The sequence below is a fragment of the Protopterus annectens genome, chromosome 4.part0, assembly GCF_019279795.1.
Source record: "Protopterus annectens isolate FY-2018-M chromosome 4.part0, PAN1.0, whole genome shotgun sequence".
Taxonomy (NCBI): Eukaryota; Metazoa; Chordata; order Ceratodontiformes; family Protopteridae; genus Protopterus; species Protopterus annectens.
In genome coordinates this window covers 761,068,183-761,095,885 of record NC_056733.1, presented here as the reverse complement: position 1 = coordinate 761,095,885, position 27,703 = coordinate 761,068,183, and the positions used below count along the sequence as shown (strand labels likewise).

Here is a 27,703-nt window from a genome sequence, read left to right as displayed (position 1 = left end):
AAAGAAACCCTTACAAGATAAGAGAAAATAAGAGCTCTCATAAGAGCAAACAAAGATCAATTTAAGAAAAATAGCAAAAGACTCAAAGAAAAACATAAGGCCTTCTTTAGCTAAGACAAAGAAAACCTTGGAGAAAAAAACATATGCCTGAGCACCAAGAGGAAGATTACAAGTCCAGAAACCTGGAGCCAACTCCCAGATATGCAGTGGTTCAGTGCAAAAATGATGACCTCCCCCAAAAGGAGGTAGGAGGAGCCCATACCAAACGATTGCAGCCCTCAAACATCTCCAGCACCCAAGCCCCCCTGCTCTCCGAAGAAAAACACAGACCATGGGACCCTGATAAAACACCTCCAGCACCCTGCATGAGAAACCCCTAGAGGAATTAAACCCACATGATAGTGAAAACCCAAGTGTAAGTCTTCCTGTGATACGCATCATAGGAGTGGCGCACTGCAACAAGGGAAAATACCACTTGCAAAGTGGTGCCTCCACTTAATTCCTGAAATTACCCAATGACCCCTTGAAATTTAACATCACAAAAGCTCATGGTCTTATGGATAATGGACCATGGCAACAGTTGATGACCTGCCCTGTAAAATCTGAGGAAAGGACAGACCGCTTCCTGGGGCAGATCGCTTTTTTAAACTCAGGACTTTTTCATTGTCACCAACTTGGTTGAAACAGAAAGGCAGTCCATACAGCCATTGATTTTCGCTAAGGCAGCATATAATACCCCACTCGGGTATCATTGAAAAACTCATCATCTCAAAATGTCATCCTCCATAAATCACAAGATGGAAAACACATTCAACCCACATCAAACCCATTACAAAAGAGGCTGGCCTATGTCAGGATCAGAAAGCCTGGTTGAAGTGGTGTCCACAGGCTCCCAAAGCCTGTCAGCGCGGTGTCCCCTAGGCTCAGTCCTACAAGTAAACATGTGTTTGGCTGATTCTTCCCACTGCAGATGAAACACATGGGCGCCATATGGTTAAACACATCTGACACAGATATCCTTCAGCGCCTATAGTAGAAAACGGATAATCGACATAGAGAGCCTTCTGTCTGAGTTAAACAGTCTCAGTATAGTCACTCTTCGAAACGGCCCACCTGACAATGCCAATGCCTGCAGCAATACATCGAGCACAAACAAGGTTACCCTTAGTAACCAAATTCGTGCTGATCCACCAGTACTGAGCGACACCCAAGGCGCTAGAGTAGTAGTTAGAAGACCTTCTTACATTGCCCACCTTATGTAGAAAAAGTGGTTAGGAAGTATCAAGGGAGGAAGCCTGTAGTTGACCGGATTGCATCACCATCTGATCCAAATGATTGAGCATAATGCCCCATCTCACATAGCACCTGACCTTATTACTCTAGCAGCTGGAGAGGCCACAAAAGTTCCTCACCAAAAGGAGCTGAGTCTCAAACTAAGTCCCTATGCAAAGGGACTGAAAGAACTCCAGCCTCTATTCAGTCGCCACTCAAAATCAGAGGCACCTTTCATTAACATACAAGGCCATCAGCTCCAGGGGATTTGATGAATATGCTTCACCTCAAAAATTTATTTGATTCAGAGCCACAAGGGCACCTCAAAAATTTTTTGACACGCTAAGAATAGGACGCGGTTGGAGTGATAGACTCATCACCCAAAGACGGACTTATACTGGATAGGAATCCCCCCAAGACCCTATGCATGTGACCAAAGCCTTGTTCACTGAGGCAGAGCCAATTCTAATCAGATCGCAGATAGGCATGGGGATTACCTCAGTGTCTGCTCTATGGATGAGGCACAGCAAAATAATGGGTATAGTTCCTCATACTAAAGCAGCAAGTGAAGTCACAAAACCATAGCTAGGCTTCAAATGGGCATGAAGTATAGCCTAGTGAAAACTTCCGGTTCTATCTATTTCAGATCCGAAGATTGGTTTATCTTCAGATCTGATATCTTCTCTGACTGGGTCGAAGCGCATTGGAACCAGACTGTTAGAGCCGAAACTTCATTGTTGGATCTGAGGTGTTAGACGATCAAAAGCTGTTGGAGCCATCTCTTCCTTTGGAGCCTCTGCATTCGATAACTTGGTTCTGACGTCTGCCTCAGTTGGTGTGCCTTCGGGTCAGAGGAAGCCAGGAGTCCAATAGCATGTCTTCTCTGATCAGACGGCTTCCTTCTCCCAGGGGCATTCTGCCCTTGAGGTGGTAGGGAGAGTGTTCTGATCTAGAAAACAGATGGTCCGTCCCCCTTTAGGTCTTCCCTCTGGATCTCAGATGCCTTTGTGTCTTGAGCCTCAACATTTTACTCCACAAGGACAGCCAGCTCAAAATCTCCAGGCTACCCAGCAGGGTATAATTATTTCTTCCAATACTTCTCCAGAACATCCCACTGAAGAAGTCCTTAGGAAGAGGAGATGCAAGAGGAGGCACTTTGAATCATCTCAGGAGTTGGTCACAGAAGATACCAATTTCGATGAGGGGGAAGGGTCCCCAGGATCATCACCTGATAACGTGTCATTTATAGGCATTTTAGAGATCCTTAAAGGGAGGGTTGGAGTACCAATAACCCTTCTCAAAAGAAATCTGTATTCCTGGAAGCATTACTGAGGAGCTCATTGATTTGATCTCTCGGCAGGCATGGAGGGAGCCTGATTCTGTTGAGCCGATCCCCAAGAGACCAGATAGGATCCTAGCACCACGAAGGGAACAGAGTTCTGGAACAAAGGAGTACCAGTGGATGCTATGTTTGTAGAGGCAGCAGCAAAGAAAGAACTCGCAGAACAGAGATTCTCTGTTGATCCCCCTAACAGGGAGTCAAGGGCATTGGATTGATTTGGGAAGCATGTGTATGCATTAGTGACCTTTGCACTCAGGTGCCTGAATTACTTGCGACACTTCACTGGGTTACAGGGGGATTTGATCAAAGAACTTTTAGTCTCTCCCTGGGACCAGTATTTCTGAGGCAGAGACTTCTATTGCTTTACAGTTGGCCCTGCAATCTGTGTCTAATTCATCCATGAGACTCATGTCACATACAACTAACGTAGTCAGTGGCGGCGTTTTCAGGCATTTCCATTAGGAGGCACGCCTGGTTGCGTCTGTGTGATTTTGTGGAGCCCTTCAAGTCATCCTTCTTCAGTGCTTCTTTTGACAGGAGTTTATTTGACCCCCCCCCCAAGGTTAAAGACGCACTCTCCAGGTGTGAGCAAGATGGTAAGACCCTGTCTGCGGTGGGTTTGTTTTTTGACTCCTCAAAGATCCTTTTCAAGGATTCAATGAGGCAGTCAAAAAATGTTCAGGAAATCCCAGGGTCCATTCCATGATCCACATGGAGAGAGTTCCCCTGGGGCAGAGGGGGGACTTTAACAGACGACGCCATCCACGTGGCAGAGGAGGCCTGCAGAACCAGGGTCAAGAGATTCTTTCTCTGATAGACCCTATAAGCACTCCTGAAAAGGAGGCCCAATTTTCCCACCTCTGGAGGCAGTTGGGCTTCACTTATCCCTGCACCAGATAGTCTGGCTATTCATTACAAAAGATACTGGAATGCAGAGGATTATTTCCAGAGGTTATCTAATTCCCTTTTGTGTTTTCGACCTCCTATAGTATACAAAATTCCTGGTGTTCCTCACAGTCAGAGGAAGACAGCGGCTCTAAAAATAAAAAAAGCTGCTAGAAAAAAGGAGTAATTCAAGAGGTCCCTCCCAGACCAGAAAGGATCTGAAACTTACTCAAGATTCTTTTTGGTGCCAAAGAAAAAAGGGACTGGAGATCAGTTTTGGATATCAGCAGTCTGAACATATCGGTTCAGCATACCAAGTTCTGCATGGTCACGTTCAGTCCATATTGCCTTTCCTGCACAAGGACGACTGGATCTGATCAGTAGATTTCCAGGATGCATACTATCACATAAAAATTAACATTTGATCCAGGAGATATCTGTACTTCCAGCTGGGAGACAGTCATTACCAATTCAGAGCACTGCTCTTTGGTCTCACCACAGTCCCCAGGATGTTCACCAAATGCATGGCAGTAGTAGCAGATCACTTGAGACTGCAGGGATTCTGGGTTCTTCCATAACTGCTTCAATCAAGCATCTTCTGATAACAGCTCAAGATATGTACTCCAGATTTGTTCCAGCGTAGGAATCGCAATCAGCCAGAACTAATCTCAGTTAGATCCCTCTCAAATGTTAGAAGTCATAGAGGCCTTATTCAGCACAACATCAATGATGGCTTCTCTCCTCTTGCAAAGAGTACAAACTGTTCATTTTGAAGTCAAGGAAATAATTCAAAACTCGTCTGTCAGCCTGACTGATTTTACAAACCTTGGGATCAATGTCTGCAGCGATAGTTCATTTTCCGTTAGCAGTGTACCATATGAGAATTCTTCAATGGACATTAGCAACCCAGTGGTCCATTCTACATCAACCTGTGTCCACCAAGATCAGTATAACTCATGCACACAAGAAATGCCTTTGGTGGTGCATTCACTCGTATCAAATATTACAAGGTCATCCATTCATCCCCCCTCAGCCCAAGGCCATAGTGACCATGGGTGCTTCCCAGATCGGGTAGGGAGGCATTTCTTGGGAAAGACTATCCAAGACAGTTGGGCCCCAAAGAGGCCAACATGCATATCAATGTACTGGAAATTAGAGCAGTACTCCTGGCATTGCAGGCATTCCAAGAGTCTCTCCCTCCCAAAACTATTGCAATTCAAACGGACAATATGTCGGTGCTGTGGTACATCAACAAAGAAGGAGGAACCAGTTCTTAACCCTTATGTCGAGAAACTATGAGAGTGTGGCAGTGGGTGATCTCTTCAAATCGATTTCTGATAGCAGTGCACATACAGGGGATATCCAGTTTGATAGCAGACACATAGAATAGGTCCGTACTACTACCTCATGAGAGGTCTCTCAAAAAGGAGGTGGCAGAAGTAATTTTTTGCCCTTGTCCAGCCATGCTGCGACCTATTTGCATCTCCCCTAAACAGCAAGTGCAGCAGGTTCTTTGCCCTAATCCCCCCTGCCGGGGGAGTCGCCAAGGGATGCTCACCTACACAATTGGCCCCCAGGTCTCCTCTGTGCCTATCCCCCAATTCCTTTATCCCCCAAATTTCTACAGAAAGCATCCCGGGTGAAGAGCAAATTCATTCTCATTGCCCCTTACTGTGCTCAACAAATTTGGTTTTCCTTCTTTTGGCCTCATCTAGTTTACCATTCTTGGATTCTGGATCCATTTCCAGACCTCCTCTGTCATCTGACAGACATGATTCACTCGGACATTTTGGGCCTAAAGTTGACCGAATGGTTTCTCCAATTCCATTGATAGCCGGGCAATCCAAGCACTCTTCCCCTATGCCACATTCTTTTGTCTTCCCACAAAGCTTCCACTAGAAAATTTTACAGTAGTAAATGGAAAAGGTTTGTCTTTTTGGTGCAGCAGGAAGATATTGATCCTTTTTCAGCACCAGTACCTAAAATTCCTAGCTTCTATTTTTTAATGATGGGCCAATCCCTCAACTGTTAACGTTCAGGTAGCAGCCATTTATTTTCAATTCCCATATTGCAGCTGATAATTCCACGTTGGCTTCTTCACGTCTTTGTAAAGCAATTATAAAAGAAACTTTTCTACTCAGACTACCCTTTAAAGATCATACTCCACCATGGAGTCTGAGTTTAATGTTACAGGCCCTAACTCAAAAATCATTTGAGCCAGCTGCAAAATGTGATTTGAAATATTTGACTTGAAAATTATATTTTTGATGGCCATAACATCAGCTAGGAGAGTTTCGGAACTTCAGGCTTTATCTTCTAAGTCTCCTTATTTAATATTTCATAAGGATAGGGTGTTTTTAAGAACATTAATCAGTCTTTTAACCTCCCTGTATTCTTTCCAAATTTTTCAAACAAAAGAGAGTGCATTTTGCATTCATTAGATGTCCACAGGCAATTACATTCCTATCTTCACAGGTCAAAGAAATTTCAAAAATCAGATCAATTATTTATATCCATTTCGGAAAAGAAATTGGGAGAACCAGTTAAGAAAATAACTTTTATCAAAATGGGTATCCAAATTGCATCTCCTTTGTTTATAAACAAATTTGGTCTGGCCTTGCCAAAGCCTTTAAGAGCCCATTCAACCAGGTCCATGGCAACTTCATCATTTTATTTTTTATCCAGGTCTTCCCTGGACGGTATCTGTGTGGCAGCAACTTGGGCGAATCCTCATACCTTTATTGCTATTACAAATTGGATCTCAAGAAGAAGAGCAGCCTTTGGCTCAAAGGTACTCAGGAATATCCTCCTTAGAGTCCACCTGGGGACTCTGTCCCACAAGTTTAGGAATGAAGATTCACAACATCAGATAAAGAAGTTACGTACTCACCGTAATGTTCCATCTGTGTTGTCCATTTTCATTATTCCTCAACTCCCTTCCCTCCAGCCCCCTGCCCTTTTTCTTGATAATTTCTAAAAGACTGGGAAATTGCTATAGGAACCGAGTTCCTGTTGTTTGAGCTCCAGATAGTGACTTTCCATGTAAAAGCTTTGATTTCATTGCTGTATTCAATAAAAGGCTGGAAACAAGATCTGAAGAGGGGGACTGTTGCATTATGGGTAAGGGAGGAGCTTGAGAGCTTGTAGCATCCATGAGCTGTAGAAAAAGCAGCAGAGTCGTATCAGAGGACTTTTTTTTGCTGGCATGCAAGCGGTGTACTTACTAGCCACTAACTGAATTTTACCTGAACTGACCATTTCAGTGGCCAGTTTTTTTTCAATTTCTGTTTTCACACTGATATTGCTAACAAATGTGTAAAATAAAATAAAATATGTCTACTAGTATGATGGGGGAAAGGAGGTGAGAATGACGCAATAATCAACTAACAGCTAAGTCAGTCTCCAAAGAGTAAGTACTAAGCCTGCAACAAGATTACTGGCAAAAGTGAAAAAAGCCCAAGTAGGCTCAAGCAGTCCACAGCATCCTAATATGCATGGTCACTAAGTGGTAGACTATGCTGTCTACACACACCGCAGTGTTAATAGGTTCATAGGTAAGTACTAGGCTATCTGCCCTTGTCAGTCATTTTAAGGCTAGCCAGTTACCCTCAAAGGTGAGATTCAAACCTTGTACCCTCTCTCTGTGAGGTAAACACCTTAAGCATTATGCCAACCCCAACACCTTTGGAGCCATTGTCTACCAACTCAGAAGCTGGATCATGTGCTTCATGGTTTCTATGTTGGCATAAATAGAATAAAATCTGCTAGTGGACAAGAGATGATTGATACACAGGTTAGGAGTACAGACTTGCTCAGAATTTGACATTCAGCCATCTGAACGGTCTGTAATCAAAAATAGCTAACCATTTTGTTAGCAGGTGGTTAAGACCAGCTGCAACCCATTTGTTTATTTAGGGCTGTGGAATTGGGCCCTTAATTCATTGGGACCCTGCCCCATTCAACAGGCATTGAAATGCCCTAATCCAGTATAGTGGCTCATTCCACTGCATTAAGCCCATGCACAAGGTTGTTAGGTACCCAAAGAAAACCTTGGCTTCCTCTAGTGTCCATGGAAAAATGGAAATTGTGGGTACAATATATTCAGAAAAATGTTATGGAGGAGGAGTGAGGTTTAAGAGAAGGCAGAAATTAAACATAATGTTGGTTTAATTATATTGTATAGTACAATATATGTGATGTGTAATGTTTGTAAATTTGAACTTGTTAATATGATTTGATTACTATTTTATAAATATGAATTTGGTATGTCACAAATGATAATTTAATAAAGGTTTTTTAAATGTTATACTGCACTTGTAGATTGTGAGGAGTGGTTTCCTAAATAACAGAAATGCCCCAGTCACTGTGAAATTCTTTACTGATGAAGATTGGAATGCAAGGTGCATTTTTGTGAAGGTCAGACAAAGGCAATCTACTAGCTGTTTTCTGTGTAAAATGGTCCTTTGATCTGCACTGCTTACAAGTGCAGCATGCATTTGGAGCCTTAGGACTGAACCAGCATTCAGTAACTTAGCTCCAGATTATGCATCTTAATACAGCTGAATCATGACCTAGCCTGCAGATGGTGAAATGATGGCTGTGGTAGTCTGCTGTTTCCCCCCTGGCAAGGCAGTGCCTGGATTGCGTATGTGTGAATCTTTTGAATTGTACGCAGTTTTCCAGAGATGCTGACATCCAGAAGTTAGGCAAATGTATTAATTTGTTTTCAGAGGGGATGAGGTGCTATGGAATTTTTTTCCCTAAAAGTGTTTAGAATCTTTTTTTTTTTTTTTATAACTCTCTAGACATTATAGAACTTAGGATGTGCATGTAGACGTGTATTAGTGAGTTATTATAGCTATATGAGCATCAAGCACTATGACAAAATAGTTAAGACTGCTGTATTATGGAGAGTGAACTGGGAGGTAGCATACTAATTATTTATTTTTTTTATCAACAGATCTCAACTTCACTGAAAAATGTTTAGATGGTATACTAAATAATAATATGTATGAGTCGGATATTCTGAAGGTAGGTCATTTTGGTGTCTGCACTGCGAACTGCATGGAATGTAACAGTGGTATTCCATCATGATCTCACCTGTCAAACATAATTTGTCATTAATATAGTGCTGTCATTAGCATTTATTTCAAACATGATCTGTTCCCTGTGACAGTCATGCTTTTCTGATGATTTCCTTTCATATATATTTCATCAATCTTAAAAGAAAAGAGTAAAACCATGTTCGTCTCAAAGCAAAATGGGTTTGCTTTCCTTGTGGTCTGCAGATGTAGGGTTTTGTTTTTGAATACATAGGCGGTCACTGGGATTTGATTGGCATCTACTACATAGAGAATTGTTTTGGAGAAGAAGAATGTAGGAGCTGAACCAAAGTTGTCCAATATTTTTTTTGGGGGGGTAACCACAGTAGCACTGTCCCCCAGTGGAGAAAGATGATGTAAAAGCTACTAGAATTGGGGTTATTTAAGTCTGGCTCCAGTGACACTTGAGCTTTCTGTGCATATAGGAGAGTGCACACTTTAGACAATGCTACATGGGAGAGTTGAAGATGGGCACCGACTGTGGAACCTATGGGAAAGATTTTTCTCAAGTCCTTTATAGTAAACTCCAGTGTAGCCAGAGATGCCTGAAACTCCTTATGTAATAGCAGCATCAGTAGAATAGTGATGAGTGGAACTGCCAGTGTAGGACCGTGGTGGTAAAGATTTATGGGGAATTAATGTAATGTTATTTCAGTGATCACAGCTTCACAGTATTGAATTGACATTCAGACCCCACTTTGGTTATTTTATGCTGGCAGTCCATCCTCCATTAGCACTGGTGAGTAATATGTAGCTGTTAAGATGCAGTTAGTGAATATGCCAAGACTGAAATATTTAGCTGCTGTGGCTGTGTGCTGACCACATAGTCTTAAAAATGTTTGTCTTGTCTTAGAGAATAATTGTTATAAATTAAAACTTATTGTGCCAGAAAGGGATGAGTATTGTTTAAAATACATTTAATATTTTAAAACTGTTAATTTATTATATTATGAAAAAAATCTTTTAGACATGAAAATGCTGTGTTCTAGAATATTTGTTTACTAGCCTGAGTTTTGCTCTTTGACCATTATTTCCTTGATTATTTGGAGCAATCAATGTGTTATTACTTTTTTATGCTAATATTTACGTATTTTTATTCTTTGGTAATGTTTCCTTGATTATTTGGAGCAATCAATGTGTTATTACTTTTTTATGCTAATATTTACGTATTTTTATTCTTTGGTAATGTTTCAGATTTTTTTAAAGCATCAGGTTTGTGTCTAATTTATCAAATACTTTTGGAGAATTTGTACCTTTACAGGCCGTTAAATGTGAATTTTAAAATTCTGTTAAATGTTACTGAGGTACGTGTGTAGCCTTTTCTTTCTAACTTTCAAAGTCATCTGAATTTGCTTTTGATGTAATGCAGCAATTTATATCTCTTTCAGTTTTTAAAATTATTTTTACTCACAGAAACTTTTTTATTAATGTGGAAAACTGTGGTGAGGGGGTTTAAAATAAAATGTTTTGGTGATGTAAATAAAGTGTTTTAATAGTTTTACAGTGGGACAATAATTTAAATTTAAGGAAACTAAACCTCTTAAGAAAGCTGTTTCTAGTGTCACAGAAATTCCCCCGGATTCTCAAAAGCTTGTACGGAGTGCATGATTAGTGTAAGAGGTAATTTTGCCAATATGGCGGCCGAGCAATCCACGTACGTGGCCATTTGACGTGCACGAGCGCTCTTGCACTAGTGCTGCACGTTCCTAGCCCCATATGCAAATTACCCCATTTGCAGGTAAAAACCATGCAAATGAGGTAAATCTGCCATCCAGGCAGCAGGAATCAGGGCATGCAGGGCTAGCGTAATATACAGAAATGTACTCGGTTAGTAACGGAGTACAGTACTGCAAAATCCAAAACGGGGACATGACAGCTCCAAATAAAGGCTGCATATCATTGAGGAAGCATGCCAATGGCCAAGTACAAGTCCAATGGCATTGCAAGCAATGCAAAACGTACAAAATACAACTTTTATTATATGTCCGCCGATCACGACTGGTGAAGCATAGGGCAGTGGCGTGCAAACGAGATCGGTGGGGAAAAAAGAAAATAAACCTAAAAAAGCAGTCTAACTAAAATCAGTATTCCAGCATGCAAGTCAGTGGCAGGCAAAAGACAACCTGGCTAGTGAATAGTGGTTGCTAAGGAGGGAGGCACAGTGTGACACATGTAACTATGCATTAGCAGACAATCCTACGCAAATGAGGGGAAGGATAGTGAATCCCGTTTTTCCCCAGCATGTGAGGCAGGTCCAAACAGGGTAAGAGTATGAATAGCTGAGTGCAAGACTAGGAGGTAGGTGACATCATGGGTGGATGTGTCAGGCATACTGTAAGCAGACTGGAGCCCTGTGGCTCGGGTATGCTCCCAGCTTAGCACAGCCAAGCTAGGGGGTGTGTCTAAACCTGTCCAGCACTCTTTACAAACTGTAAGCGGATGTGTGTGCCGCACACCGGGATTTACAGGAAGAAAAAAGAAGTAAAACCAGGAAACAGCAGCAGTGTGCACATCCGAGTACTCTGTTTGTGCGGCGCGGCCCCGGTTCCAAACAGAAGGGTAATGGGAAAGGAATTCAGCCGTAGAAAGGTAATCAAGAACAACTAGCATATCTGGCAGGTGAAATGTATCAGAAGTATCCAATTACACAGGCAGCAGCCCAGCCCAGAACACTACTATAAACTAAGCAAACACTTTCCCCACTGGTGTTTCCCACACTCTACACCACCGGTGTATACAAGTGGGGAAATTTTAACAAACAAACCTACAAAATGAGAAGGACTGCAGCAGGCAACATAGAACAACATGTGCAAGATGCTGAGGGTGGTGAGGATGTGCATGTTGCTGAACAACCCACAGTGAGGAGACGGAGTAGAGTGTACAGACCAAGGGTAACCTACCAGGGGCTACATGAGCTGGAGATAGTGGAGCGCTGTAGGGTGGACAGAGACCTCCTACAGCAAGTAGTTGAGCTGTGCCGGCCACACCTGACACACCAAACCGAATGAGGGGAACCCATCTCAGTGGATACCATGGTATGTGTGGGCCTAGGTTTACTAGCCACAGGTACCTCCCAAAGCACAACTGGGGATAACATTGGGATCTCACAGGCATCAGCATCCAGAGTATTCCACCAGTTCCTGGATGCTATGTCAGCACATGCCAATGAGCAGGTATATTTCCTCAACACCCGTGAGGTGTTTACTGGCAATATGCGTCTCTTCCACCAAATAGCAGAATACCCTGGGGTAGTGGGTGCTATAGGCTGCATGCACATATGCATCAAAGCACCACCCGGTGAGCAGGGTAGGGCCTACATCAACCGCAGGGCATCCCCTCCATCAACTGCCAAGGTCGTATGTGATGCCCAGGGCATTGTAATGAATGTGTGTGCTGGCTGCCCTGGAAGCTATGATGATTCCCACATATGGCATGTGACGCAGCTGTACCAGAGATTTGCCAATGGGGACATCCCCTATGGTCACCTAGTGGGGGATGCTGGTTACACACTGGAGTCATGGCTGATGACACCCATCAGAAATGCACACACACCTGAACAACAACGCCATAATGAGGCACATGCACAGGCCAGGCATATAATAGACTGTGTGTTTGGGATGCTCAGGTCACAGTTCTGGTGTCTGGACACACCCAGTGGAGCCTTGCAGTATGCACCAGCTACATGTACCCAAATTGTTATGGTATGTGCGATGCTACACAATATGATCCTGTGGAAACAGCTGCAGCAGGAACAGGATGGGACAGGGCCACACAGCCCCCCACCAATGCCAAGGCCTGCACAGGCACAGAATGACCCGGAATAGGAAGACCCTGAGTCTGCCCCAGTAGGCAGAAGGAGGCGTGCCCATTATGCCCTGGCCTTGGCAAAGAGGCAACGCATAGCACATGCACTGACACATTAGCATCCCAGGGAATGACACCTCTCTCCGACTCGCACATACAGTAAAAGGGATGCCAAACATGACACCACCTGTGCTCAACCATGTATAGGGAGTGTACTATGTGCATCCGACATAGGCAGCCCTCCAGCACCATCCGCAAGTCTGGCACACCCTCAGGGTAAGCCAGTCAACCTACCAATTACCAAATGAAGTAGAATGTGTTGTCACCTGTAGCTGTGGTATGGATGTGAGCATGCAAGGGAATCGGGTGGCTGAATGTTACGGCAGCAGAAAGTAGACACCCATAGTGCCACCCTGGAATCACCATAGTAACCAGTACTACACAGGGAGACAGAAGCAACTGCAGGAAATGTGCTGTGCGAAATGTGTGTCCATATGATCCGTACATGCCAGTCAGGATGGTTCACATACCCAACAGCAGTCACACCCAGCAGGACAGGTGAACACAAACCCAAACAGGGCCTGTGCCATGGCCCCGGAATGATGGTTAGGGTTAACCCCACCCCCAGGCCTACACAGACAGACCACAGCAGGGCAGGCAGTGGGATGCCAGTTCTGAAGGGTAGGATGTCAGACAGTAATATGTAAGGCAACCAAAGCCACGATCTGTAGTACACTGGTGTGCCTCTAGACAGCATGATAGTTAGCAATACAGACTGAAATAGAGTACATGACATACCAGTACAGTCATAGCAAATGTGTACAAGTGTCACTTGTGCCCCCCCCATCCTACATAGCAATGTAGTGACAGTCAGGCGTGCCCCCCCACTCCCATGTAGATATGTAGAAACAGTCAGGTGTGCCCCTACCCCCACTCCAGCGTAGAAATGTAATAACAGTCAGGTTTGCCCCCCAATCCTGTGTAGAAATGTAGTAACATGCATGAGTAGGGTCCCAGGGAATGACACCTCTCTCCGACTCGCACATACAGTAAAAGGGATGCCAAACATGACACCACCTGTGCTCAACCATGTATAGGGAGTATAGTATAATACTAGTGGAGCAGAGATGCCCAGAGGTGTCCAAGGTAGCAGGATAGGTTGTAGCATGTGCACAATATGCAAGTCTATGTGTGGTAGGATGTTGTGTGTCCCATATTGTGTGAGAGTGGTCAGTATGTATGCATGTCGAGGTAAGACCTGGTGGCCATAGCCCAGTACTACTGATGACAGGGACAAGCCCTCATAACTGCAGTGCCAAGGACAATCCCCACCAGTATACCACCTGCTAGCAGTAAGCCAATGTAAATGTATGGTGGTAATATGTCTCACTATCTGAAAGACTGACATGGCGTGGCTGTTGGGCTAGATATACAAGCAGTACACAGGGGAAAGTACCCCAGACATACAGTATACATTGTGTCACTGTAAAATGGAGACACCCTTGGAATTGTACATACAGGTATGCATCACAGCAACTGGTCCTGTAGTAGGGGATACCGGTGATGTCTGGCCGAACACCTGCAGATCACAATGGAGGTAGGACTGATATATTGGGAAACAGCGGGTGTACCTACACGTGCCAGCATACCAGGAATACCCATGCATATCTATGTGTCAGATGCAAGTACTGTCCAGAGCACACATGCACCCACCTCACACAAACATCACCCACAGGTACCTCTCTGGCCATATTCCTGCTGTGGGGAATGGGTACAGTATGACCCCTCCTGTACATGGCAATAGTGGAAGAATGCAGCATGCAGTGCAGGTGTCCCATGCAGGTGTGCCCCTAGCTGTACTTGGCACCCTGCCAGCATCCACACCACCTGATCAAGACTTATAGAAGGAACTTGCATGAACACCTATCACACCTACCCTGTCACCCCAGGGGCATATACTGTCTGTTGGTTTGCGACTGTAGGCCTGACAGAATGCAACGGCCTGCCACATGTGGCCCACAGCAACACCTAATACCCCACAGGCCCCTCCCAAAGGCCTGTGACTCACACCTACTGCCAATGCATGTGAAGTCATGGACACCCAAATAACATCATAACACACTCCATATAAGCCATATGCAAGGCCATGTGGACAAACAACAGTAACATGTCCACCATGTCCCACCTGCGTGAACTGTGGACCAACACTAACACACACCTGTAATGGGGTGATACCCTTAGGGAAAATATTAGAGAATGTATGCATAATGTCTGGAAGAGGTTAGAATAACAGACGGGGGGGTGTTTGCATGGGCAGCATGGAATGTGCAGGGTCCGACACCAAGCTGTGTGCCCACACTACCCCTGGCTGCAAACACATAAATGGGTGGCTACACATCTGCCCGTACACCACAATAGGGTTAATGTCCTGACCCATGGCCCCTGCCTTTGGGCAACCTCTGCGAATCTGTACAGCTGTGAGGCATTGCCACAGCAAGATAAGCCCAAACTGTCATGTTGATGGGTGGACAAGTATGGGATCCTCTGCCAGCACTGTACCAAGGTGCTGAACTGGATACATAGACCCAGCAGCAGGTGTCTGCAGCTCCCCCTCCAGAGTGGCATAACTTATCATGAATACGTAGGTGTCTGCCCACAATACCGGACACAGCTGCAGTCACCTTTGTCCCCCAAGATATCACTGTGAGCAGGAATGTCCACCTGACAGTACATGAGGACAGAAAACATCAGAGTGTATAACAGTACACGTCTGACTATCTCTGCTAACAGCAGTACCATGCAGCTGAAGTAGCACAGACACAGTCACCTACAGTACACACTATCCCCTGCACAGTTTGTCCCCATATTGCCAAATGATCGACGGATACCCAGCAGAAACACCTTGATTACCTGTAGGTGTACAACACAAAGGTCTGCACTGGAGTACAAACTACCTAGTATTGATCCACACATTCTGTACAGAAGGACACACTGGGCATGCTCACACATGTAATCAAAAGAAGCGCATGTCTGCAAATAAAAGTGGACTAAACATATCTGGCAGTCACAGATGTTAGTGCAGACACTCCTCAGTATGCACCACAAATGATTTGCACATACATTGGATAGGAATACATACATATATCCGAGGACAGTACACTATAATAAGCCAAACATACATATACGTAGATGTGTGGGAGAAGAGTGATTGTGACAAGGAGCCAACCATTATGAGGCTTGTCCCACCCAGCACACAACCAAATTACTACAACCACATGATGCTCAGATGTCACTCACTGTAGACATTAGCCACTGGTATCGGTCAGCATTACGGACTATGTGGTGCAAGTGCTAGCTGTGTAACATGACACTACAAGGAAGTAGTCATCTAGCAGCTGTATATACGTACCTGTGGAATATAACCCTGTGTGTGCCCGCATGTGGTGTGTCAACCTCTAGATGAATGGCTTATGAACCATGCACACACGCTGCCTTCCCCATAGCCCTACTATGACAAACCCGCTGAGGTCATCCACTTTGAAATGCACCCTTGGGAAAAGTGTAACCCAGTAATCTGTGTAGCACGTCCCGTAGCTGCGTACTGCTGTAGTGTGATAAAGAAGCTAGGTAGGTGTTCTAACCCCAAACGTGGCAAGTGTGTGTGTGTGTGTGTTAGTGTTTTTGTGCGTGTCTGTCTGTGTAGAGAGCAATGCTTTTTATGGTAGCCACACTCCTTACAACTCCCATACTCAAATTTGGCAAGGCTGCTGATGTCACCCACCTAGAAATACACTTCCGGGAAGGTTGTAGTCCAGTAATCACTGTAGTGCGTCCTGTAACTGCGTACTGCCGTAGAGTGATAAAGTAGCTACGTAGGTGTTCTAACCCCAGACGTGGCAACTGTGTGTGTGTGTGTGTCTGTCTGTCTCTGTCTGTGTAGAAAGCAATGCATTTTAGTGTGGCCACACAACTTACAATTCTTACACTCGACTTTGGCATGCCTGTTGATGTCACCCACCTAGAAATATACCTCTGGGAAGGTTGTAGCCCAGTAATCACCGTAGCGCATCCAGTAACTGTGTACTGCTGTAGAGTGATAAAGTACTAGGTAGTTGTTCTAACCCCAGACGTGGCAATTGTGTGTGTGTGTGTGTGTGTGTGTGTGTGTGTGTGTGTGTGTCTGTGTCTGTGTCTGTGTCTGTGTAGAGAGCAATGCATTTTAGTGTAGTCACAAGAATTACAATTCCTATACTCGACTTTGGAAAGCCTTCTTATGTCACCCACCTAGAAATACACCTCTGGAAAGGTTGTATCCCAGTAATCACCGTAGCATGTCCTGGAACTGCGTACTTCTGTAGAGTGATAAAGTAGGTAGGTAGGTGTTCTAACCCCAGACGTGGCAAGTGTGTGTGTGTGTGTTGTCTGTCTGTCTGTGTAAAGATCAGTGCATTTTAGTGTAGCCACATGAATTACAATTCCTATACTCAACTTTGGCAAGCCAGCTGTCACCCACTTAGAAATACACCTCCAGGAAAGTTGTAGCCCAGTAATCACCATAGCACGTCCCATAACTGCATACTGCTGTAGAGTGATAAAGTAGCTAGGTAGGTGTTCTAACCCCAGATGTGGCAACTGTGTGTGTGTGTCTGTCTCTACCTGTGTAAAGAGCAATGCATTTTAGTGTAGCCACACAAATTACAATTCCTATACTCGACTTTGACAAGCCTGCTGATGTCACCCACCTAGAAATATACCTCCAGGAAGGTTGTAACCCAGTAATCACTGTAGCGCGTCCCATAACTATGTACTGCTGTAGAGTGATAAAGTAGCTAGGTAGGTGTTCTAAACCCAGACTTGGCAACTCTGTGTGTGTGTGTGTGTGTGTGTGTGTGTGTGTGTGTATCTCTGTGTAGAGAACAATGCATTTTAGTGTAGCCACACAAATTACAATTCCTGTACTCGATTTTGGCAAGCCTGCTGATGTCACCCAACTAGGAATGCACCTCTGGGAAGGTAGAAGCCCAGTAATCACCGTAGCGTGTCCTGTAACTGCGTACTGCTGGAGTGTGATTTAGAACTGTGGCAGGGTTCCATCCCCACCCATGGCAGTTCTGGATGTTTTGTGTGTGTCCATGTCTGTATACGGAGCAATGCATTATAGGCTAGTCACACGCACTACATTTCACATGGCCCACTTTGGCAATCCAGTTGATGTCATTCTTGGTGAAATACAGCTTTGGGGAAAGAGTTCCCTAGTAATCCCTGTGGTGCGTCCTATAGCAGCTCCATGCTGTAGTGCGGTATAGACCTCTGTCATGGGTTCTATACCCACACATGTCAGTCGTGGATGTCTTGTGTGTGTCTCACTGTCTGTGTAGGGAGCAATGCATTTTAGGGTAGTCAGCCACAGTACATTTCAAATGGCCTACTTTGGCAATCCTGCTGATGTCATTCATTGCGGAATGCACCCTTGGGGAAGGAGTACTTCAGTAATGCGCGTGGCGTGTACTATAACTACGTAGTGCTGAGGTGTAATAAACTAGTTAGGTAGTGGTTCTACTCCCAGACATGACTGGTGTGTGTGTGTGTGTGTGTGTGTGTGTGCGTGTGTGTGCGTGTGTGTGCATGCGTGTGTGTGCGTGTGTGTGCGTGCGTGTGCGTGTGTGTATGTGTGCGTTTGTGTGAGTGTTTGTATCTCATATCCTGTGTAGAGGTGGTTGTGAGTGTGTGATACCTGTGGCCAATGTGGCGCGGGTTTTGCATAAGTCATATATGGCAGCCCTACTGTATAGCACAGTGTCCACCGTACAGGGATAACAGATGTGAAATTTGGTGAGAGGCTGGGGTGCAAAGCCATACCCATACATGTGACATCAAGGCCAGGCAATCACATTTAGCAACCACAGTATTACCCAGAGCACACTCTCAACACGTCTCATATGCACACACATGCGTAGGCAACAGCCAATATATGGGTAGTACACTGCATATTGGCCACTTATAGTAACCATGGAGTGATAGCAGTGGGCTACAGAGGGCATGTCCCCTGTCCAATATGCACGTACATGCTGACAGTACACCTCCCCCATGTTCCCCAATGGACACCTGCACCGCTTGTGGTGCCATCACATATGTCCCACAACGGACATACCATGCCTGACAGCATGCCCTGTATGGACAGTTGCCACTGACACCAGGGAATGCTGTCAGCATGCCATCAATGTAGATGCAGGTAAACATGCTGCCCATTACCGGTCCCTGCCACAGGGGGCAAGACTGGCGCATATGATGGTAATCTGTGTGCATAACATGGGCCAGACACCCCCGGGTACAGATCCACATGTCACTGTACATGTATGTGGGAGGTGTGCACATCCCGGACACCGTCCCTGTCATGGGGTAAGGAACGCATGCATGGCAAGCGAAGCACAGCACTGGCCACACACAATAGCCACCCAGGTGACTGGATGGAGGATACATTACCCACCTGTGTGGGCAAGAGCAGAAACTACAGCCCTGAGACACAATGCAGACCATTGCCATGTGGCCTGATGCTAAGGTATACCCATCGCCTACCCTTGTATACCCTTTGCCACAGTCGACCACCACACACCCATGCAGACATGCACCCATGCATGTCAGTACTGGCACCCTGTGTGTTTGTCTGTGTGTTGTATAATGCGTATGTTCACAGCCACACTCACTACAACCCCCATGCGCATACAGAAGCATGCTGTCAGATGTCTGACACCTCCTCATACTATTTGCCCATACCACTTTCGAATGACCCGTGTGCTGCATGTGGTACCTGCACAGTGATGTGTTGTGGCAATCCCGTGACTGATGTGCTGTACCCATGGCCCTGCCAAGTGTGTGCATCCCCCTGTGAGAGTGTGGCTGTGTTGACGCTGGAACCTGTTCATGCTGATGGGCACGTGTACGTCACCTACTGTGTAGTTCCGTATCCCTGTTGCAGATGTCGTGCACCATCACAGATATGTTCTGAGGGCTCCACAACGGGTAACCCATGTGGCGCATCCAATAACTGCATTGAACTATGAATGCAGTACATAGTTGTCATGGGTTTGATACCCTCTGCTGGTGGGTGTGTGAAACAAACAAGCTGCAGTTTTACTACATCACCCCTTTGCCTCTCTCTGCCTCTCCCTCTCTCTGCCTCTCCCTCTCTGGTGGATGTGGAGACCTACACCAGCTTTGCTTAGGCAGTAGCATGTGTATTTTAAGTGATGCTCATGATCAGCTGATGGCCTCTGCACGAATCGCAGCCCTCCCCTGGCTGATTGCATGTGGAACAGCTGTGGTAACAGTCCCATAGCCAATTGCATGGAAACGCACTCCGTTATCTAGGAACATCATGTTGGTGTTGGTCCTTGTCATTCACTGTGAGCAGGAACTAGATGGGTTGGTTGGCAAACCGCATCTGTGATCTCGGATTTCAGGACTGCAGCCCTCCCAGCTATGAACCACAATGGTACAGTCCTATAGTCCTCCAAATCCTCCATACAAAGTGAATCCGGACTGCTGCCTTACCAGTCCAGATTCAGGAAGCAGACTGTTGATTCCCCAGAAATCTATGTGGTGCTAACCGCATAGACTGGAAGGGGATTGGACTGCAGAGTCAGCAGTCTTGGACGGCTCCAGGAAAGAGCCGTGAAACCGGAAGTATGCATTCTGGCGCGAATGCAAGCTTTTGAGTCTGCTGCAGGAGGTGTGTGTGTGTAGCTTTTAACTAACTGTTCGTTCAGGGCTGCTGCAGGAGGTGTGTGTAGCTTTTAACTAACTGTTCATTCAGGTGTGTGTGTGTAAGTCTAAAAAGTGCTCCACTCAGTGAGTACTGGTGGCTAGAGAGAACTTAGGATGCCTGCTGGTGGTGTTTGAATCCTGTACCTTTGCTATAGGTAACAAGTGCCTGCATTCCCTATCCACCACCATTTGTGAAACATTTGGAGATTTCTTGCCTCATATTTTGTTCTGTTCTGTTCCTTGTAAAATCTGTGGTTTCTGAGTGTTTAATCCTTAAATAGTTGATGGTGCAGAGGTGGGATTGTTGCCCCACAGCTAGAGGTTCTCTGGTTTGATTCTTGGCTGGGGTGCCTTCTGTGTGGAGTCTGCATGTCCTCACTGTGTTTGTGTGGGTTTGCTCTGGTGTCTTCCCATGTTACAAAGACATGTGTCTGCAGTATTTATCCCTGGGCCTCTGCTGAAAATTGGCTTTTGTTCCAAGTCAGAATTTTCTGGTTAACAAATGTTAAATAAAATTGACATGCATTTGAATTTCAGACTTCATATTCTTCAGAAAATACATAGTGACACAAAATCTTTTATTCTAGTAATTTTCTAAGTTTATAAGATGAATATTTGAAACTTGTCCATATTTTTGGGACTATATTCCCCCATTATTGGCTTTGTCCAGTTTTTTTGTGCTAAGGTTGAGAACTATGGTGAGAACTGAATTCACTGAATATGTTTGAGGGCTGTATTCCCCCATTACTGGCTTTCTCCAGGTGTTTTGTGCTAAGAGGTTGACAGCTGTGGTGAGAACTGAATTCACTAAATGGTAGCCATTTAAGTTTCAGTCTTCCTCTCTTTCTCAAAACAGCTGATTTGGCATAGTGGTATGTTGCTCTGACTGTTTTGCACAGGGTCCTGGGTTCAAGTCTTGGCAGTAAAGTGCATGGTGATAACACAGCATTTTATTCTAGCAACTTTCCAAAACTTTCCAAAATTATACAAGCAATGTTTAAAATGTGTCCCTGGTTTTTGGGCTTTTGTCCCTCCCCAATACATTTTGGAATTTTCCAGATTTCTTGTGCTGCAAAGTTGAGAGATACAGCGTGTCGATATATCAAGATATGTTGTAGCAGTGTAGATAGTAATATAGTTACACCCAGATACATCGAGATGATGGGATACATTCTCTGTACAGTTGCATGACTGTTCTGGTTGATATGTTTCGGTTATTGCCCTGACTTCCTACAGCTGTAGTGGCCTACTGTTAGACCTTTGTAGCTGTGTTGGGGGTTGGAACTTGAGAGTGCTGATTATCTTGTTAATGGGCACGATGAGAGCTGTTGGCTACAGAATACCTAAGGCACTGTGGAGGAAGTGTAGCGGGTGTGCGCCAGGCTCAGCCTTGCTGACCTCCGGTTACGGCGTCTTACACTGAGTTGGCCTCCACATTGCTTAACCGGTGTGGGCATTGCTTACTGCTGCCAAAACAGCCGTAACCCCGCTTGCTGTTGCATACTCCCGCGCTACTTCATGTATTTAGTTCACATTTGTTGTCTGGGACATTGTCAGCGGTGGCCCGGGGAGTGGAGCAGTAAACCCCATCTCCACATTGCACGCACTACTGAGTTGTACACATTCATAGAGAGTAACAGACTTACCATAGCTACGTATCACATTCTTCATGCTTAGTCCACATTAACATGTCGGTATTATACATGCTTAGGTCAGGCCTACATGTCGGGTATGACTATTGACAAAGGTCAGTTTAAGGTGAGGCGAGATTCCAGTTTAACAGTTCTGGATAGGTTACACTCAGGTATTTGAGTTTGGTTTGGTTATGCCATACCTGTGTGATAGAGTTGAAGAGAATAGTGAAGGAGTAGGTACGTAGATAGGGGGGGGGGCATTGTAACTGTATAGTAGGCCATTGGAATAATTGGTGAGGGAGCAATAGGGAAGGTTTGCAGGATGTTGGGATTTGTATGCGAGGCAGGACAGGCGGTGTCAGTTTTACTAGTTGGTGTAAGGGTATAGAGTGTTAGTTGGGGGGGGCGGGGACTTCGCCAGGTGGCAAGCATGTGCTGATCCAAGTATGCTTGAGTTGTTCCATCATGTGTTATTTACATGTGTCCTGTGGGACAGCTGAGGTAATACTTGTGGGTAGGGGGTTCCAGATTCTGCCAATATAGTTGGGTAAGCAGGTGTCACCTACTTGTGACTGTGGACATTAATAGTAATGGAACAGGAGTCGATAGGTAAGTGGTGTTAGTGGGGCACACTGAAGGGCAGATAGGGGAAATGTCCAGGGATGTGCAGGAAGGCTGACGGGAAGGTCCACAGCTGGCCATTTCTTCTACAGCAACAGCTGTGCATATACACTGCATTTGGGGGTAGGTCTGGGCACTCACACCCCTGGGTGGGGGTGTTGACAACAGTAATACCTTGTGATGCCAAGTAGTTCAGCTTACATGCCTACAGTGGGGTGTTGCGACCATGTGTTCTTTGGTATTATTTAGTGGGATTTGCAACAACACATCTTTTCATACCATACTTTGCCATGTAAAATAGACTGTGCTGCAGTGGGACTCGTACCGGGTGTAGCTGCTCGTTAGGCGGCGGCTCTGCCCAATGCACACTATTGCCTACATCCCTGGGGCGGTCCGAATAGAACCGTTCCAGCCAACTCCTGCACTCCTAAGCCCATAATTGCATACCCTATACAGCACTCATCCATACTCTGGGTGCAGGTCGGGTCTAAACACACCACTACACACTGCCCACTCTCCATTTCGCAGCACCCATCTCGTAAGTTGTGTCGACCCATGGGTCATCAGGCTTTCCCACCCTTGTAGTCCGGGTATATACACGCCCCGCCTTGATAAGTCATTGCACGGGCTGCCTCCTATTACAAGACAATTTTTGGGGAGTCCCGCAAGGGATGCTCGTGTCTCTGTTCCAAGATTAGATTTAGCGGGTTCACTGTGCCCCCCCCCCGGTTGTATCCTGCCTGTGGTTTGGGGAGCAGCAGATTGATTACATTGTTTGTTTGTTTTTATGTTTCCCCTGTCTGGCTGGGGGGGGGGGGTTGATGCTACATGTTGCACGTTTGTTGATTGGGCCCCTCACCCCCATTGGCACGGCCTGTGAACATATGTAATTCTTAAGTGCTGTATCATATCATAGCTATATATCTGTGTGTATGTGTGTGTGTGTGTGTGTGTATATATATATATATATATATATATATATATATATATATATATATATATTGCTGTATATATATCTAACGACATGTGGATGTATGGGTGTCTGCATATGTACATGTCTATATGTGGGTATTTATATATATGCCTGTCTATGTATGTATACATTTGTACTACAGAGAGGGAGAGGTATATATCTAGTTAGTTATGGGTATATATACACACACTCATACCTCTACATATTTGGCTACATATCCTGTAATGTTGACTGGTATTGCTGGATACTGTGTTTTGTGTGCATACCAGCCAACCTTATGTGCCACGCATGCTTTGCGATACCTACAACTAAATCCGTTAGTGTACACAGAGTCACATGTGTAATCTGTTGTTGCTACCAGGAATACATTTGTCCCACGCGGGGGAACCCAAACATTGGGTGTTCAACTTTCATCTACACCCAGAGTTACATAAGTACCGCTGGCTATGTGCATGGACTACAGTATGTGCCAGACCAAGGATACTTGGGTCAGGACAACATACGGCATGGGTCCCGAGGGGGGGGAGTGGAGGGGGGGCAATGTGTGGTGGTGTGGTAGCTATGGTCCGGTAACCAGGGTAGGGATGGTGGCTGCGTGTGTGCAGCGGATGGGGGGAAGCGGAACTGTGGGTAATGAATGTATGGGACGGGGATGGCCTGAGTTGGATGGGCCTGTACTGCTCGGCTTGCCTAGTGGGTGGGGGTGAGGGGTGTGTGATGTCAACATGTGAAACATAACAGTGGGCTAATTTAAATCCCTATTTCAAGGACACACGTACAGTACAATGAGCTTGGTAGTGTATTGCAGGGCAGATGTGTTTGGCTGGGGGGGTATGCCAATTCGTACGTGACATATAGTGTTTGGGGCCTGTCAAGCCCATTAACTGTGCATGTGGACATGTATGTTTCTGTTCATCTACCATTGCTATCTACAGATGTCTGGCCATATATACCTCTGTGGGTATATATGTTTGCTTACATATTTCTAACTATGTCCGTATATACCTACTGAGACATATGTGGACATGTAGATGTTGACATATATATGTGTAGCTGTCGGCATTTGCATGTATATCTGTTCATATATTTGTGTATAGATATATATATATATATATATATATATATATATATATATATATATATATATATATATGTGTGTGTGTGTGTGTGTGTGTGTGCATCTCTTTATATATATATATATATATATATATATATGTGTGTGTGTAAATATGGCTACATCTGTAGATATGTTGTATCTGTTTAGATAGTAATATATTTGCGCGCACACATCCCTCTAGCTGTAGGTATACATTCTCTGTATTGTTGCATGATTGGGCTGGGGTTATGTTTCTGACAACATACGATTTATGCATATCTGGCATGGCTTAGTGGTAAATCACTTTGTGTATGGTGTGCATGGTCCTGGGTTCCGGCCTTGCAGACGCTATTCGTTTTGTTGCTGGGCAGAACACCGGCCGTTGGATACGGTGTGCTTAAGGCACTTTAAATCGGTTGTAAGCGGGTTTGCGAGGAGGTAAGCACTGCTAACTTCCGGTCACAGTGTCTTACACCCAGTTAGCTTCTTCTTTGCTTAATCTGTTTCGGCAGTGCTTAACCCCACTCAAATGCACTTGCACACGCTTACTGGTGCTTACAGATGCTTTCTGCTGCTTATCTGTGCTTGCCTGCTGCCTTATTCATTATGATACTGACTCTTCACATGTGCATCTCCTGCAGTACTCATGCTCATAAAAATGTGTGTTATTTAGTGAGTTTTGCATTACAAATATTGCTTATACCATGCTTTGCCTTGTAAAATAGACTGTGCTGCGCTGGGACTCGTACTGGGAATGCCTGCTTGTCTGGCGAACGCTCTGCCCACTACACTATTGCTAACATGCTTCATTTGCATATATCATCCTTGTTATCCACTTCAGACTTTTAAGCTGCTTTCACCGTGGCTAAGCAATGGACACACCCGTGCACTTACAGTTAGCTGTACTCAGAGCTTTAGACACCAATACGGGGGTTTCTTCTTTTGATTTTTATGTCCTGTTGCTGCTGTACACATGGGGGACTGTTGGTAGAGATATGTGGACACCTGTAAGCGATATCGCTCATTTATTTCCACTTTCTGCTGTTCAACATTGCAGGGGTGTGTTTATTCTGAGGGCTCTGCTCTCAGACATGCCCCCTGCACTCGTACACGCTCCGTGTAAGCCTGGGGGCTCGGGCAGCGCGCCTTCATTACTATGCATGGTGAGTTGCCGTCCTGCTCCTAAGCGGTCTAGTCCTGCATGGAAGATTAGTGAATCCGGGGGATTGTCTTATTTTTAAGGCATAGCACTCAGCAAATCAGGGACAAATTCAGAAATAGAGACAATCAGGGGCACTTTTAAAACATTAATATTACTAATTTGAAATATTGATAGATTCATTTTCCGAAGTAAAAGAAGTCTATAACTTTAATTATTGTCATTATATGTTAAATGTAATTCACCATCTTTTCTCCAAAAGTCACCAGTTTTAGGTGGGATTAAGAGGGACAGAGCTAAAATTTGAGTCAAAATCTGAGACATCCCTGAAAAAAAGGCAGTTGAGAGATGTGCTTTAATTGTCAGGCACAAACTTGCCACAGCAAGCATATCGTTTTTATGTAGAACACATTCAAACTGTTGATGTTCTTCTATTCCCATGTTGCAGTATTTTTACTGTGGGATCCTCCACCTCAGGTGACCCGAACATCAGCTCCTATGCAAAAGCTTAAGCCTGGCTGCTGCCAGGTGCGTGGGACGTCACACGCATTGCCATAAACCGGGGGCCTTAAATGTGACATCTGCATGCACAGACCTCAGAACTTCTTTGCCGCAGTCGAACATCAGATTGATCACTTCGCTGTTTGAAGACATCTAAAGATAAGTACCCCATTGGGGAAACCCTTTATTTTTGCTTCAGCTTTGGTTGTAGCTATTAATTTCTTAGCAGATATCTGCTAGAAAGGGGATAGCAGATGTCCGCTAGAAAGGGGAAATGTAGATGTGGACATCAGATTCCACACAAAGATACCCGTGAACTTTGTTCTGCTTAGGCCAGGAACACAACCACAATACCTGTAGCATCTGGAAGTTGTGAAAACTCTCCATAGTCATCTTGCAGCCCTAAAACTTTACCTCGAGAACCAGAGGTTAAAATGCTTAGCCGTATATATGGTTCTAGAGTCGGCCATTGAGGCAGAGCCGCCTAAAAAGAAGGTTAAAGTTGCAGGGTCTACCATTTTTGCCCCTCTGTTGTCGAACATCCCACAAGCCACCAATTTAGGGGTTGAAAGATGTCCATTGGAACCGGCGTTTTCAGCGACTACCGTTGGGGAAGCTGCTTCAGAAGCACTGGTAGACAGGTCCTCGGAGGTAGCACCAACATCGGATTCAGACTAGGTGGAGGGGGAACAAGGCTCCACCAGACGCCCATCCGTGGTCCAGGAATCCGAATCCTTAATCAGAGGCCAGATCGCTGAAATTGCTGAAACTAGGCCCTCTGTCTCCACTAAATTAACTCCTCTGAAAAGGAAACAAAATACTAAGCAGCTATCTGCTTCCTCTGAGGAGCAGCCAGGCTGGCACGCCTTCTCCTAGTCTTTGCTGCAGGTCTTTATGGCTCTTAGGCCTTCAGCATCCACAGCTGCTACATTACCTGTCCTCAGCCCCAGGCCAGCCTCAGCTGCTTCCTTCCCTCGTACTCACACCCAGGAGGAAGACACCCCTTCCTTTTCCTCTGATGAGTCGGTCACCTATTCCTCCCAGATATCCTCCCCTTAGACTACAACTCCCCAGATGAGGACTCCCTAGTGGGAGACTCTCCCCCGAAGACATTGCCTTTGGGGAAACAATAACTAAAATGAGAGAGTACTTCAAGTGGGATGCCACTTAGATGACAGAAGTCCAAAAAAGATATTTTGAGTTACTCCAGATGGAATCACCCTTCTCAACTGTCCCTCCTGTGATTCCAGCATACCTGGATGCTTTTGCATCAACATGAAAGATACCAGAATCACAACCACCATCTCCCAAAAGACCTGACCACTTTTATAAGGTCCCTGATTACCACAATTTCCTCTTAAAAGCCACCATTGGCAGATCCTGCAGTCATTGCAGTGGCCCCTGACAAGCAGTCCAGACTCGTATCTTCTCCCTCCCTCTTACCATCAGAAAAGGATAGCAAGGTCATGGACAGACTGTGTAAAATATAAATATATATATATATATATATATATATATATATATATATATATATATATATATATATATAT

At 45.0% G+C, this 27,703-nt stretch overlaps 1 protein-coding gene across 1 annotated transcript in view; it reads left to right on the top strand.

Moving 5' to 3' along the window:
- CHFR (checkpoint with forkhead and ring finger domains) overlaps positions 1-27,703 on the top strand; it is a gene marked incomplete at its 5' end in the record, with an annotated part of 992,863 nt that overhangs the window by 604,487 nt on the left and 360,673 nt on the right. Inside the window, 1 exon segment of the mRNA XM_044068718.1 lies at positions 8,460-8,530. Within this exon segment, the coding sequence (XP_043924653.1) occupies positions 8,460-8,530 (71 nt within the window).